Source organism: Onychostoma macrolepis, chromosome 05 (genome assembly GCF_012432095.1).
Source record: "Onychostoma macrolepis isolate SWU-2019 chromosome 05, ASM1243209v1, whole genome shotgun sequence".
NCBI lineage: Eukaryota > Metazoa > Chordata > Actinopteri > Cypriniformes > Cyprinidae > Onychostoma > Onychostoma macrolepis.
This window is the reverse complement of record NC_081159.1, coordinates 25,811,823-25,826,122: the sequence shown is the minus strand read 5'-3', so window position 1 is coordinate 25,826,122 and position 14,300 is coordinate 25,811,823. Positions and strand designations below refer to the sequence as shown.

Sequence of the window (14,300 nt, the reverse complement as noted above, 5' to 3'; positions counted from 1 at the left end):
TACTTCACGATGCCATAGAAGAACCTTTTTGTCTAAATGGTTCCATAAAGAACCTTTAACATTTGAAGAACCTTTCGGTTTCACAAAAGTGTTCTGAATGGTTCTTTTTGGAACCAAAAATGGTTCTGGCATCGCTGAAGAACCTCTTAAGCACCTTTATTTTTAAGAGTGTGGTTCAAGTTTTTTCTTGCTTCATGATAACACTAATTTAATCTAAAATTGTTATTTGACTCTAATCTTACAGATCAAGGTTAATAATAAAACAATGTAACATCCATTAGTGGAAAATGGAAAGCAAGATATATTCTCAGTTTGCTATTGAACAAGTCAGAAACTGAAGTGGTTGGTTTTGTGTGGAGGGCATGACGGATGCACTCTATTCTGTTCAAGGCCATCTGTGCGTAACTAATTGTATTTTCTGTCAATAACGGATTTGATTGCTGCCGCAGCCAGTTTACCTGAGGAATGAGAGCTTGACATTTCAGCATTTACTTTCTACTTTATCAGATGAGTAAGCAACAATATACACCTTAAAGAGTTTTTAAAGCAGTCATTAATCAAGCGATTTATTGTTAGAACTGTGCACTTTTTTAAAATTTATTTCTCATAGTTTCTGTAGAGACATAATTTAAAAGTTTTGACTGAAAACAGCTATTGATCATTTTCACTGTTATTGCCCAGGGGAAAAAAGTTAATTGTTCGGGCATGTTGAAACAGATTTTCTAATTTAAACAATAAAACCATAACACAAAACAATTCATCAAGAAATATGTAATGGAGTCATACACTCAAAATATGTCAGTTCTTTTGGTTTTTAATATGTTTTAAGCATTAAAACAAAAATTCTCTACAATAGAAATTCTTGAAAAAATTTAACATTTCCATTTAAAGTCTGCTTTCATTATATAATCACCTTTTATCTGAATGTGTTCCAGTGTGGTTTTATTGTGTTCACTACGTAGCTTAAATAAGTTGAAATTGAAAAGTTGTTTGGATTATAAACTTAACAATCACACATATTTTAATAAACATTTAAAACCACATCTTAATAAATAAATAAAAACACTTGTGTAATATTATTTAATGTTTTGATTATTAATGTAAGGATTATTTAATGCTCTTATGCTCACCAAAGCTGCATTGACATGAAATATTAGATCCCTGCTGAAAACCCCCAGCTTAAACCAGCCTTAGCTGGTCAGGCTGGTTTTAGCTGGTCTCCCAGCCCGGTCAATTAGATTTTATTTTAATATATTTTAAAAGGTAATTTATTCCTGTGATGGCAAAGCTGAATTTTCAGCAGACATTACTCCAGCCTTCAGTGTCACGTCAAATCATTCTAATATGCTGATTTGGATCTCAAGAAACATTTCTTATCATTATCAGTCTTGAAAACGTTATCAGGAATCTCTGATGAATAGGCATTTTGGTTTGAAATTGAATTTTGTGCATTGTAGGCTATATTGCACCCCATAGTGTTTTTCTGTAGGCCTATGCCTTGAACATAAAGGTAAAATCATGTTCATGGAGATTCATGTATTTGCATTTATAGATTCAAACAATAAGGATCTTACCTCAGGAGAAGCACAGACGTTTGAACAAAAACTCCCACGCAACCTGCAGGCAGAAAAATACACCTGTCAGTACTAACTCCACGTCTGTTTTTTTGTTTTTTTTTAATACCTCAGGGATAAGAACATTTTATTGGTGGCTTAGCATGCTACTTTCCAACAGTTTTTTCCTCTTCCTGTGTCTGTGTGTGTGCGTGCTGTACTTTTTTTCACAAGCGCCTGTTGCTAAGATACACAGGAGAGACACTGGCCTCTTGGCAGGTAGCAATTCACAGATGCCCAGAGTTTCCAGTGTTTGCCTTTCATTTTTTTCCAGTTTGGTCTGTGACTTATTAATATTTATTAATTTAATGAAAATTCATGTTTTAAAACTCTTAAGTATTTGTATTTATTCCTACTGCGTCACAGACACAATATTAATCTACTTTTATGTTCTGCATTGCGGCACCTGGCGTCTCCGTATTTTGTTTCACGCATTTTTGAGGTTAGCTGTATTTTTGTGTTTAGTTTTACCATAAAGGTAATCGCTCTGATTTAATTAGTAAAAAATAATTCCACTGATTCATTGCACTTCCTCTTTTCACCTTGGAAACTTGCGCGCGCTCGCCCGGAAGGGAGCACGTGGTCAGCGCTCCAGCATCTGCTGTGGTGGGAAGGTGTGACCTCAGATTTTCCCCTCGCGCTCTTTTCGCAGAGTTGGAGATAAACTACTGCGTGGCTGTCCGCCAAAACGGCCACCAAACCTCCAGCACGCGCGCTCTCACAGTAAACACCTTCACACCATTATCCACGGGATTACCTTGTTTTCTGTGACACCTGCTACCTTTTTTTTTTGGGTGTGCGCAGCTTTGACCCTGCCAATGGGGTTTGTGTCCGACAGGTATTTGAGGTATTTAAGAAGAAAATAAATAACAACTTTTGGTTGTTTCCATTGGAAACATCACGTATCAAGGTAAGTCATGCTGTTGTTGTGTTTAGACCATCTGTTTCCTTTCATGTTGTTTGGTTGGGAATTAAGCAGTTGTTTTTAAACGAAATATGTGATTGTCAGTTGGCAAATACATTAGATAACATGATATTAAAGCCCAAGCAAATGGGGACAGAAATTTTCTTCAAATCAGCTTCACTTTCTTTTCTGAACGATTTTTGTTTCTAGCCATCTGCTCTCAATGTGTTTTTAGTGTATTTTTGAAGTCGTCTCTCTTCAATTTCACACAGGTGTTTAGCGTGTAAGTTCACATTAACTCTGAACGTGATCCAACTAGAACAGGTCGCAGAAGTTTTATTGTTGTTTTATCACTTAAAGCCTTACAAACTTCTTTTTGTGAAATGTTTTGTTTGAAAAGTGTCTTTAATAACACTAGGCAATGACATTGATATGTTTACAAGTGGTAAAGTGTGCAGATAGTTTTTTTTTTTTTTTTTTTTATGAGCTTGAGGTGATTTTATTGGTTTGAACATTTTATTGACTGAACTTCTGCAATTAAACAAGCTAGCAAAACAGAAGTTATAGGGTATATTTACAAGTAATTGTATGGAATAATGACGAATTTACACTGCAAAGTTAAAAATTCACTTACACAGTAATTGCTTTTATGCAGCATTGCATCTTTACACAGACTTGTGAGCAGGCTGTGTAAAGACGACGCTTTATGTTTTCATATATTATGCCAAGTTTACGCTGCAAAGGTGAGACAGGCACTTGTGAAGTGACATTTGTTAGATGTCTTTACACAAACTCTTTAATGCTGCTCAGATGCGGCAAATGCATTTACAATGATAACTCTACACTTTGATACTAGGGGCTGAGGTGGGTCAGAGCAGGCATAATTTAGTCTGGCTTTTATGCGGCATTGTGTCTTTACACAGACTTTCAAGCAGGCACAGAGCAGCCTTAACTTGGCTGTGTAAAGATGCTTTGTTTTTTATACTATGCCAAATTTACACTTCAGAAATGACACGGAAGCGCTTCTGTGAAGTGGCATTTAGGTGTCTTTACACAGACTGTTTAATGCTGCTCAGAGGTGGCTTAAATGCATTTACACGGCAATTACAACAGTATACTTTCATACTAGGGGCTTGAGGTGGGCCTGAACAGACATAATTTTAAGCTGGCACAGAGCGACTTTAACTGCATTGCATTTATAGTTACTGGGCGCTTCAGACACTTCATAAAGATGCTGTCTTTGCAACTGTCAACTTCCCATGCTGCTTAATTGCATGATCACCAATGAACATATTTACGCCACAAGAAATTTTACAATGTAGTCGTCCCTTAATATTCTATTCTGAACGGTTTAGTGCTGCAGCAGACCTAGAGAATGAGATTATTGTGATTTATACTGACCGATTTTAAAGGCCAGGTCAATAGTAAAGCCTTTAGCCGCTAGCACCTATGAGGCCTGTCTCAGTTTGGTTGTACCACCGTCACTCTTTTGTTTCTTTATTAAATCACTGTAATCAGTGGAGGAGCAGGATGTTTTGGATGAATTGTGCTCTGGTCATGTGACCTGATCCATGGTAAGTGAGGCAGCAAACCTGATCTGAGATCAGTGTAATCAGGAGTTTCCTCCGCCGCCGCCACCTTATTTCCTCTACTCTCACTTTCTCATGCTGAGAGACGGTCAATGTAACGCCACTTTATCTGTCCTCTTGTAAGGTAAACACTCTTTCTTGTCTGTCTGTGCCTGTTTGCTAACTGCTATTAAGTGGATTAGACTTGAATGGATGCCAGAATGTTGAAGTCTTAAAAAGGAGACTTGCCTGGAGTAAGAGAACTGTAGTTAATGTAATAAGAACTCTGCCTACCCTTTTTCTGTGTCATTTAGAATGAGCAAGAGGATATGGGTGTTTTCTTTGAGAGAATGGGTTGGCCATTTTGTATCCCAAGTTAAAAACAGTAGTTAGAGAGTATGTATTTTCTCTGAATGAAATCCCTACTGGTTATCAGTCAGGGTTTTCTGCAGCGTGTAAAATTCAAATGGAAGAAAGTACACAAGAACTTGGAGGTTGTTTGATATCTGTACTCTTCATGTAAATACCAGGGTTTGCTAGACTTTTTCTTTCTCTAGAAATAAAGTTATTGGCTTGAGAGGAAACGCTGTACGTATTGCTAGTGTAACTAAGTAGTTTGTTGGAGCCGTTGTCATCTGTGCCTGAGGCCTGTGCAGCAGAGCCAAATAAAGAGCAGGAGTTCTCATGGAAATGTAAATAGACTTGGCCTCGCTTATCCATGAAGGTGTAGATTGTGTCTGTGTTAGAAAGAGAGAGAAAGAGAAATGAGCAAGTGACTTAAACTTATGCGCAATACATTATATGGGTTTAATGTTTATAAATATATAATTTTTATCAGTGTACTGAAAGTCATGATTGTTTCAACAGCAAATATCTTATCCATTTGTTTTACCCCAGCATGAATAGATCTGTTGAACAAGATTTTTTAATGTGATGTCCCCATCGTTTTCCTGTAATTTAATGCCTTTTAATATTAATAATTTATAAATGTATAACAACAACAACTAATAATAATTATAATTCTTATTATTACAAATAATAATAATGATTGTGATTTTAATTATTATTATTATTTATATATTGTTGTTGTTACTAGTACTATTATTATTAAAAATATTATTATATACAATTATAAAGTACGTATGTGTGTATACACACACACACACACACACACACACACATATATATATATATATATATATATATACACACACACAAAAGCAATAATAATAAATATTTATTTTTATATTAATAATATGCATAATTTAATCATTTTAATCAAAACTGATTTATGTACATCAATTAAATAGTCTTACAAATACAAATGTCAAGTTGTCTGCTCAGCTGGAAAGTGTTTCTTCTTGCCCTATAAAAAGAGTGAGGTTTCCCAAATAAAGTTAATTCAGTAGTAGTCTTGAAACGTGAATGTGGCTAGTTGCCTGCGTTTCTCCATTATATATGATATAAGTGCAAAAATGAGCCAAAATAATATATTACGATTTGTTATTTATTATATTATCAAAGCCTATACGTTATTTGATCAAAGTATTTTTGTTTTATTGTATTTTTTTGTTTTTGTTACACAACCTCTTTATTTAACTTGCATGTAACTCATCAATTATTAAATAAATAGGATCCAAGCAGTGTGTGTGTACACACACACACACACACACACACACACACACACACACACAGTCTCATTCCATATAAGAAAGTGTACTGTTATTTTCATCATAAAGTGTTATTTTAATGATTTATGTTAGACTGCACAATATGTCTTCGTGTCTGGTGTCTGAAACTGTCATTTGGCAGGTGTTGTGAGATGAATAATCCAGTAATCAGTTGAGCCACGTCCTTCCACTTTTACATAATTGAATGTAAGCTTCATCACAACAAACAAGCTAACACCTGTCAAAGCCAATGAGCGGCTGTGACGTTGAAGTTGAGTGCTTATTATATATTTATATTCACGCTCGGAGACAATTACATTCTCAAACCTACTTTATATTGCTACTGTTGTTTCATACTTTTACATTGTACTTTAATTCACCTGAATATTCTCATAATGATTTTTGACTTGTCATTCTGATCTGTTACAGCTCCAGAGTAAAACATGTCAGACACCATGTTTGGCAGTGAGAATGAGCACTGGGTCTGTCCCAATGACAGACAACTAGCGCTCAGAGCAAAGTAAGTTTGTTTGTTTGTTTAAATCTGTTGCACAAATTGTATTTCAGCATGTCTTTCTTCAAGTCAGCCTATGGGAAAAGACAATCATAGTGATTGATTTCTGATGAATGATATTTGTCTCGTTTATGTGTCTGTATTCCACCCAGATTACATACAGGCTGGTCCTTCCACACGTTTCAGTCAGAGAGACAGAGGAAAGCTCAGACACTTGAGAAAAGAGAGCTGGATCTCATCATGAGTGTCATCCACCGCGCTGAACAGCTTGAGATCATTGAGCAACACCGGATTGGGTAAGACTTTATCAGTCTGCATCACATTTGTGCTTTATCATGCCTTTTTCTCTTTTGTCACACAATGTCCTGTCTTCTGTAACTTTAGATGTGTGTGTGTTTCAGGCGTTTAGTGGAGCGTCTGGAGAACATGAGAAGATCTGCTGTGGGAAACGGCCTGTCACAGTGCCTGCTGTGTGGAGAAGTGTTTGGTCTGCTGAGCTCTCCGTCCGTCCTCTGTTTGGACTGCTGCATGGTACAAACTGGTCTAAATCTTCTAAACATTATGTTCTCTACCCTTGACACTCACACTCACTGCTTTTTGCAAGTATGCTTAGTCATTTCCATGTAGTAACTATCTGTGGGCTCATGCAGTAATACTAAAACGCCACACAGTGGCAGCAAAGATCTGTACATTTAAGGACAGTCCGGAAGTCATCTAAGCATTCTTTGCATACAGAAAATATGCATACTGTGCACAATGCATGTGTGTATGCTATATACTGCAGTAAAAAAGTTATTCAAAACCCTAAAGAGAACAACTCACATTTTTCCCTCAGGAATTTCATATGGGTTTTTGAAATGGAGGATTTGGATTAATGATTAAAATAAAGTCTGTGGATTACATTAGGGTAGACCGGGGTAAGATCAGCCATGTTATTGTTGAATTATTTTGGTTAGTCATAAGGGCTTGACATTAACACCTGCCAACCCGCCAGATGCGGGTGGATTTCAGCTGTGGCGGGTAACACAGTCACTCACACTAGCCACTCTGGCGGGTTGAATTTTATATACAGTAGCAGAGCTCGACATTAATGTTTGTCTGGTACAAGTAGATTTTTTTGAAGGGGCAAGTGAAAGAAGAGAATTTTACTTGCCCGTCCGGACAACTAACCTGATTAAAATATCTAGGGAAGCACCGAAATTTCGGCGAGAATGGTTCTGATTTTATTACGTTCTGTGTAAACGGCGATTGATAATGGATAATCAGTAACAAGGTCTCGCCAGTTGAGGCTCACACAGCCTATGAGAGAATCTCATGGAGAAATCAAAACAAATGAACTCAACCCCACACAGAAGAAACATAAAAATGTAACTTAGCTTTTATATTTGTAACATACAGCCTAGTTAAGCAAAATGACACGACCAAGAGAGTGAAGATTTCCCTCAAAACTATAATTGCAAATTTAACATTTTATACAAGAGTTAAAATGAGTAGTTAATGCACATTTTAGTTCAATATTTGAATTTGAATTTATTGAAAGGATATATTGTGAAAGTTGACTCCATTTGGTTAATGATGATAGTTCCAAACAAAGATCACAGCAGAACAGTTGCGCATCTCTGAGCGGTGTTTTGTTAATGAATGATTCGTGTTTTTGAATTTTGAATCATTTGAGTCAATGATTCAGTGGTCCATTCATAAGGACAGGCACTTGCTTCATTCTTGAATGAATCAGCTGTCTGAACTAATCGTTTGAAGGCATGCTTCAATGACTTATAAAAGACAGTCACTTGTTGCCACCTACTGGCGGTTTACTTTCATAGTAGCCTATCTTTGCATTTTTTCCCCCAATATTTCATATTTGTATATGAGGAAGAAAAAAAAAAAAAATTATATATACGGATAAAAAAAATATATATATATACGGAGCTCACAACATTATTTATGCTATTAATTATAATTTTGCATGCAGTGTAAATGCATTTGTGCTATATTTCAGCTACACTGAACCATCTGTGTAATGCATCCGAATGCCGCTCCAGTCACTTCGGTTTCTTCTGCAGTGGAAACATCGGTTTTGTAGATACTGATTTCATATGATTGGTAACAGCCCTATATTATCTTAAGTGAAATTATTAATAAAATGTAAGAATTTGATATGAAAGATGATGCATGTATTTAATATGGTTAGGGAAAATGCCCTTTAAATAGGTCAAAAATGACCTGGAAATCAATTTAAGTTAATTTTTGTATGCAGTATTAAGTCATTTAAAACGTAATTTCCCAACAACAAAATTGTGGCCAGTGAAAATGCTGAGTGGCTAGTAAATTTGGAAAACCACTAGCCACAGTGGCTGGTGAGCAAAAAAGTTAATGTCAAACCCTGTTAGTCATATATGTTTTTCTTTACAATACCTTAAACTGAAGTATGTGCAACTTTTGTGCCAGTGTTATCTCCCTTATTGTTTTAAAAAGTAACAAACCTTAAGATTTCTGTACATTACAATTTAGAACTTGCAGAAAAGATTTAGAACTTGCCCTCACATAAGATAGGGCTAATGTTTATGTTTTTTTAGTTGTCACATCATAGCTTATAAGAGTACCTGATGGATAGTTAAAGGTCCCATGGCAAGAAATTTTCACTTAATGAGGTTTTTTAACATTGATATGAGTTCCCTAGCCTGCCTATGGTCCCCCAGTGGCTAGAAATGGCGATAGGTGTAAACCGAAACTGCTTCTCCTTTGAGAAAATGAAAGCTCAGATGGCCCGATCTGGAATCTTCCCTTTATGTCGTCATACAGGGAAAGGTTACCTCCCCTTTCTCTGCTTTGCCCGCCCATGAGAAAATTAGCTACTACCGTGCGAGGCGAGCGCAATATTTTTTTTTCCTCGCGAGACATCATGGCTTGCAAACGAGCGAAGCGTGATAGTTGCTCAGTGTTTGGATGTACAAATGAACACCAAAGTATTTTTTTAGTTCCTTCCTTCATCCGAGCCTATGGCTATGGCTAGCATTAGCTACATGATAATAACTGAAACAGCATACATAAACAAACCAGCTAAAGTACCGTATATTATAAACTATATTATAAACTAACCATTCGGAGATGTCCTGCTGTAGCTGCTGAGTTGCAACTTCTTCATCAGGTGCTTCTCCATCCGGATCAGATTCTGGGTCAAACTGAAAAGCTTGAAGGACTGCGTGTCTACGAGCCATTGCCATACATCTACTGTCAACATTAGCGCATGGTAGCACAAGCTGGTTAAGGCCACACACCCACCCTCCACCTTGCCCCGCCTCTCTCGTCCTTAAAGCTACAGACACAGAACAGCACGTCCTAAGGAAAGCTCATTGTGGGACTGGCTCATAGAGGCTGAAAACTGCACCAAGGCTGAATTTCGGGAAACAGACTTCAGATACAGTATTAGGGACCACTTAGGCCTATATAAAAGCATCCAAAAAGCAGCATGTCATGGGACCTTTAATGTTGTTTGTTGTTTAAAAAAAAAAAAAATTCAAATAAATTCTGTTCTTTTGAACTTTCTATTCATCAAATACTTTCTTGAGCAGCAAATCAGCATATTAGAATGATTTTTGAAGGATCGTGTGACACTGAGGACTGGAGTATTGGCTGCTGAAAATTGAAAAATGAAAGTTTTGTCATCAAAACAATAAATTTTAAATCTTAATAATATTTTACAATTTTACCATTTTAAATTTGTTTTTGATCAAATAAATGCAATATTGGTGAGCATAAAAGACTTACTTCTAAAGCTTGGGGTCGGTAAGAAGTCCCAACAATTTTGACTGGTGGTGTATAACAAAAATATTGTAACATTACACACAATCAATCCTCAAACATGAATAGTGAAACATTCTCTTTTGCTAACCAGTTGCTAAATAAAGACTACAACAACTACAAGGACGCGACTTTACATGACGACTCATGTTTGAGTTACGATGGTGTGTAATTTATGTATTAATGTAGGATAATAAATGAAAATCTCTTCAAATAATGTGCCTCAGACCTTATGTTACCCAAAACACAACAGTACTATTCTTAACCAAAAAAAAAAAAATGGCCGACATGACAGAGCAGCTGTGTTGTAAGTAGTATGGTATCATGCTTAAATATACATATCAAAAATAATATATTGCTTAATACAGCATGTTATTGGAAATATCGATTTAAGTTTCACTTGTTCTCAGTGTGACCACAAGGGGGCAGTGTGTAACTAAAACACTGCTTTAGTATAATGATATTGCACATTGTGGCATAAGACAGATACTTTCCACTGAACTTTGGGATTACAGTTAGTAGTTTACTTGGAGACAGACACACACTGTGACTTGACACAGGACTAAGGAGTGCTAAAGACTGAATGAGATCCTTAACAGCAGGTCTGTGCCAGTGAGGACAGAGCATCTGTTACAGAAACCCTGAGCTCACATCACTCCTGCTCTCTCATGACCTGTGATCATTCTCAACAGCTGCTGTTTCTAGACCTCACTGGAATTTCTATGGCTTTTCAACATTCAGGGGAAATTAATGAAATGATCATTATTATTGTTAGATTGGCAATGCCTCAGTGTTCAGACAATTATATGGCCATACATGTAATAGACTGTGTTGATCATATACCATATGGAATCTGAGAGTAAGTTATTGCTAAAATTACCAGATTTGTTGAAAAAAAAAAAAAAAAAAACTTTAAATCACTCTGTCTTTGGAGTGTTTTTTAGCTTGGTGCTATTCTGGTTTGGATGGTTGCTAAGCTGTTGCTAGGTTGAATATCAGATGTTTTATCATCCGTAAGGTGAAAATCATGAGTCCAGTTGCTTTGAAAAGTATCATTCTACTAAGAGGCAGAAATCAATGAGTTAAATGCCTAAATTAAATGTTAAACCCATGATTGTAAGTATGACTAAAGATGCACACTATATCTGTACAATAACTTATCTCATATTATTATTTTGGTCACACTATATTAGGTGGCCTTAACTACTCACATCAAAAAATAAGTACAATGTACTTATTGTGTTCATACTGTATTGCAAAACACTTTTGCTGCTTTGAGGTGGTATATGGGTAAGGTTAGGGACAGGATTGGTGGTATGGGTAGGTTTAAGGGTGGGTTAAGGTGTAAGAGATGGGTCAACAGTGTAATTATAAATGTATTTACAGAAATTAATTACAGATGTAACTACATATAGGTATTTTTAAAAATATAAGTACAATGTAAAAACATGTATGTACACACTAAGTGCATTGTATCAAATTATTAATTTAAATGTAAGTACATAGTAGTTAAGGCCACCTAATATAAAGTGGGACCATTATTTTTTTTTAATTGGTAACTTTTTAATTTAGGGACCAATTCTCACTATTAACTAACTTTAACTATGACTTTTGCCTCAGTAAACTTAATTTTAATAGCTAGTAAGGTAGTTGTTAAATTTAGGTGTGGGGTTAGGAGTAAGGGATCTAAAACACGGTCCTGCAGAATAAGGCATTAACGTGTCCTTTATAAGCACTAATAAAAAGCCAATATGCTAGTAATATGCTTGTTAATTAGCAACTACTTAACGAGAATTGGTCCCTAAACAAACGCAATAAAAAAGTTTTTTTTTTTGTTGTTTTTTTTTTTTACTGTACATCTAATTGTCAGTATTAGATTCATATGAGTGACTGTTTCAGAACAACTTTAATTCATTTACATTTAGTCATTTAGCAGATGCTTTTATCCAAAGCGACTTACAAATGAGGACAATAGAAGCAATCAAAACCAACAAGAGAGCAACAACATGCAAGTGCTATGACAAGTCTCGGTTAGCCTAACGCAGTACATGTAGCAAGTTTTTTTTTTAAATTAATTAATTATTTTTTTTAAAGAAAGCATGTAGATACAATATAGAGAAAAGAAACGTAGTGTTTTTTTTTTTTTTTTTTTTTGTTTGTTTTTAAAGGAAAAAGTAGATGGAATTGAAAAAAAGAAAGCTAGTGTTAGTTTTTCAAGAAAAGCTAGCAGTTAGAGAATAAATATGCAATTGATATGCAATTCACAACATATTTCATAAAAGTTTGAATTATTTCACAACAGTTTTCATTATTTTTAATACCCAAAAAAAGAGTCCCATTCTAAACTCATGCCATTGGTCTAAGTTGACAAAAGGCAGCTTTCAAGCTTTCTGATTGCTGCATTTTTTTTTTTTTCCTTTATAGAGCCTGGAGCTGTCACAGAGTGAAGTGTGATTTCTCAAGACACCCATTTTAGTGATATCTGTCAAGCAGTAGGGACATTTTATGCGTGATATTAAACCGCTTACAGCAGCTTTAGAGGTGGCTCTCACTCACAGAGGGATCTTTAGAAGTATTTAACGGAAATTGAAGAGATTTCTTTGTGCCCTCTCGCTCACATTCTCTCTGTTCTTCTCTCGCTCATTCCATCTCAAAGCAATTTAAGTATATGGAAGTTCTGCTAAAACTAAATTACCGGCACTTCAGTCTAGTGTTTGTCTTCTATTACATAAAGCCTGATTAAAGGTTCTTTCTCTTTTCTTATTACAACAGCGTATCCCAGCCCTCACCTTCAAATTGATTCTTAAAAACCAAGCCGTCAGAGTCCACACTAATATCTCCCGCTGTAATTTAATTTATTTTAGTGTGAAGAGGGATGATGCCATTTACAGTCAGCACGATTGCAGGGTGGACGGGTTTCTGCATCCACACACACACACACACACACACAAAAAAAATTGCGTTGCCAATTATCTCGCAGGTAAAAAAAAAAAAAAAAGTTGAGGAACAGTGGTGGTGCACAAATTGTGGTACACTTTCTCTATATTGTTTTGAGCAAAAAAGCTGACCTTTCACTGGATGAAAGATGAAATTGTTAAATCATAAACATTTATAATTAACAGAATATCACAGTATAACATTTTTTATATAAATTGAATATATATGAATATATAAGTTTCTTGTAATTATGTATAAATATATTAACGTGTGTTTGTATATGTATATATTAATGTATTCTTAATACATTTTACAGTAGTTATCAGGTTGTGTGTTTGTTTGACATGTTCTAATGGTATGTGTGTTTGTGTTGCAGAAGGTGTGCACTAAATGTGGAATCGAGACTGCAGGCAGTCAAAAGAGGGCTCAGTGGCTTTGCAAGATCTGCAGTGAACGGAGAGAGGTACAGTGCCACGCGTTTTACCTTCAAGCTTAACAAACCCATTTGTGCTTTTGAATTAGTTTTTGTTCAGATGTGAGAGCTCAGGGGAGGAATACTAATAATAGAATAAGAAATCTAGTTCCAGAGGATCTTATTTCTATACTGAACCAACACAGTCTCTGACAGACTGCCTACAGTCTGCCCACATTCTGTTCACTTGACCATCTGATGCATATTGCAAACAAAACTGAAAATCTCAAAGTCCAATCAGACTTCCTGGCTGCACTTCAACTCGGGACTGCAGGTGCACAGGCTTTTATCAGTCTGCCAAGAAACTAAATTGTGTTTAAAATGTACCAGCTTGATATAATGAGAGGGTATGAGGAAGAACTAATCACTGAAAATGGCAAAATTTGCCAGGTTTGTGGCTTCACATCCTTTGACATATTAATCAAATGGTTTCTTACTCTCCAAGCAAGCAGTTATTTTCCAGAATAATCTGAAGTTACACCTTTTGCATCAGTTCTGTTTCATTATTCATGCTTTTTTAAGCTTATTTTTACCAGCTTATGTTCCTACATCTTGATGACTTTCAGCACAAGTGAAAATGATGGTTGACAAAGGGTACGACACCAATAATGGGATAAGTAATGAGAAGTCACAGTAAGGTGAATCAGGCCGTATTGTTTGTGGTCAGACTGATGATGTACTGTTGGACATTAATAAGAAAATCTCATCTCTTTTCAGAAGGCTAGCGCTTCGCCTTTAAGCTTGTGGAGAAATTAAATTGCTGCCTCTCTGTTGATTGGAGTGTGTGTATGTATGTAAGGTTCAGGGTCATCATGAAAGGA

General features: G+C 35.8%; 1 protein-coding gene across 5 annotated transcripts in view; it reads left to right on the top strand.

Annotated features, from left to right (window-relative positions):
* Positions 1 to 2,002: 2,002 nt before the first annotated feature.
* Positions 2,003 to 14,300, top strand: part of doc2b (double C2-like domains, beta) — a 300,599-nt gene continuing 288,301 nt past the window's right edge. Inside the window, exons 1-5 of one of the 5 annotated variants that reach the window (XM_058776341.1) lie at positions 2,003 to 2,523; positions 6,185 to 6,275; positions 6,422 to 6,565; positions 6,671 to 6,800; positions 13,384 to 13,470. In XM_058776341.1, coding sequence (XP_058632324.1) covers positions 6,199 to 6,275; positions 6,422 to 6,565; positions 6,671 to 6,800; positions 13,384 to 13,470 — 438 coding nt within the window. In that variant the 5' untranslated portion in view covers positions 2,003 to 2,523; positions 6,185 to 6,198. Of the gene's footprint in view, positions 2,524 to 3,886; positions 4,231 to 6,184; positions 6,276 to 6,421; positions 6,566 to 6,670; positions 6,801 to 13,383; positions 13,471 to 14,300 lie in introns of those variants that run through there. The other 4 variants (XM_058776342.1, XM_058776339.1, XM_058776336.1 and 1 more) reach the window with 4 other exon arrangements.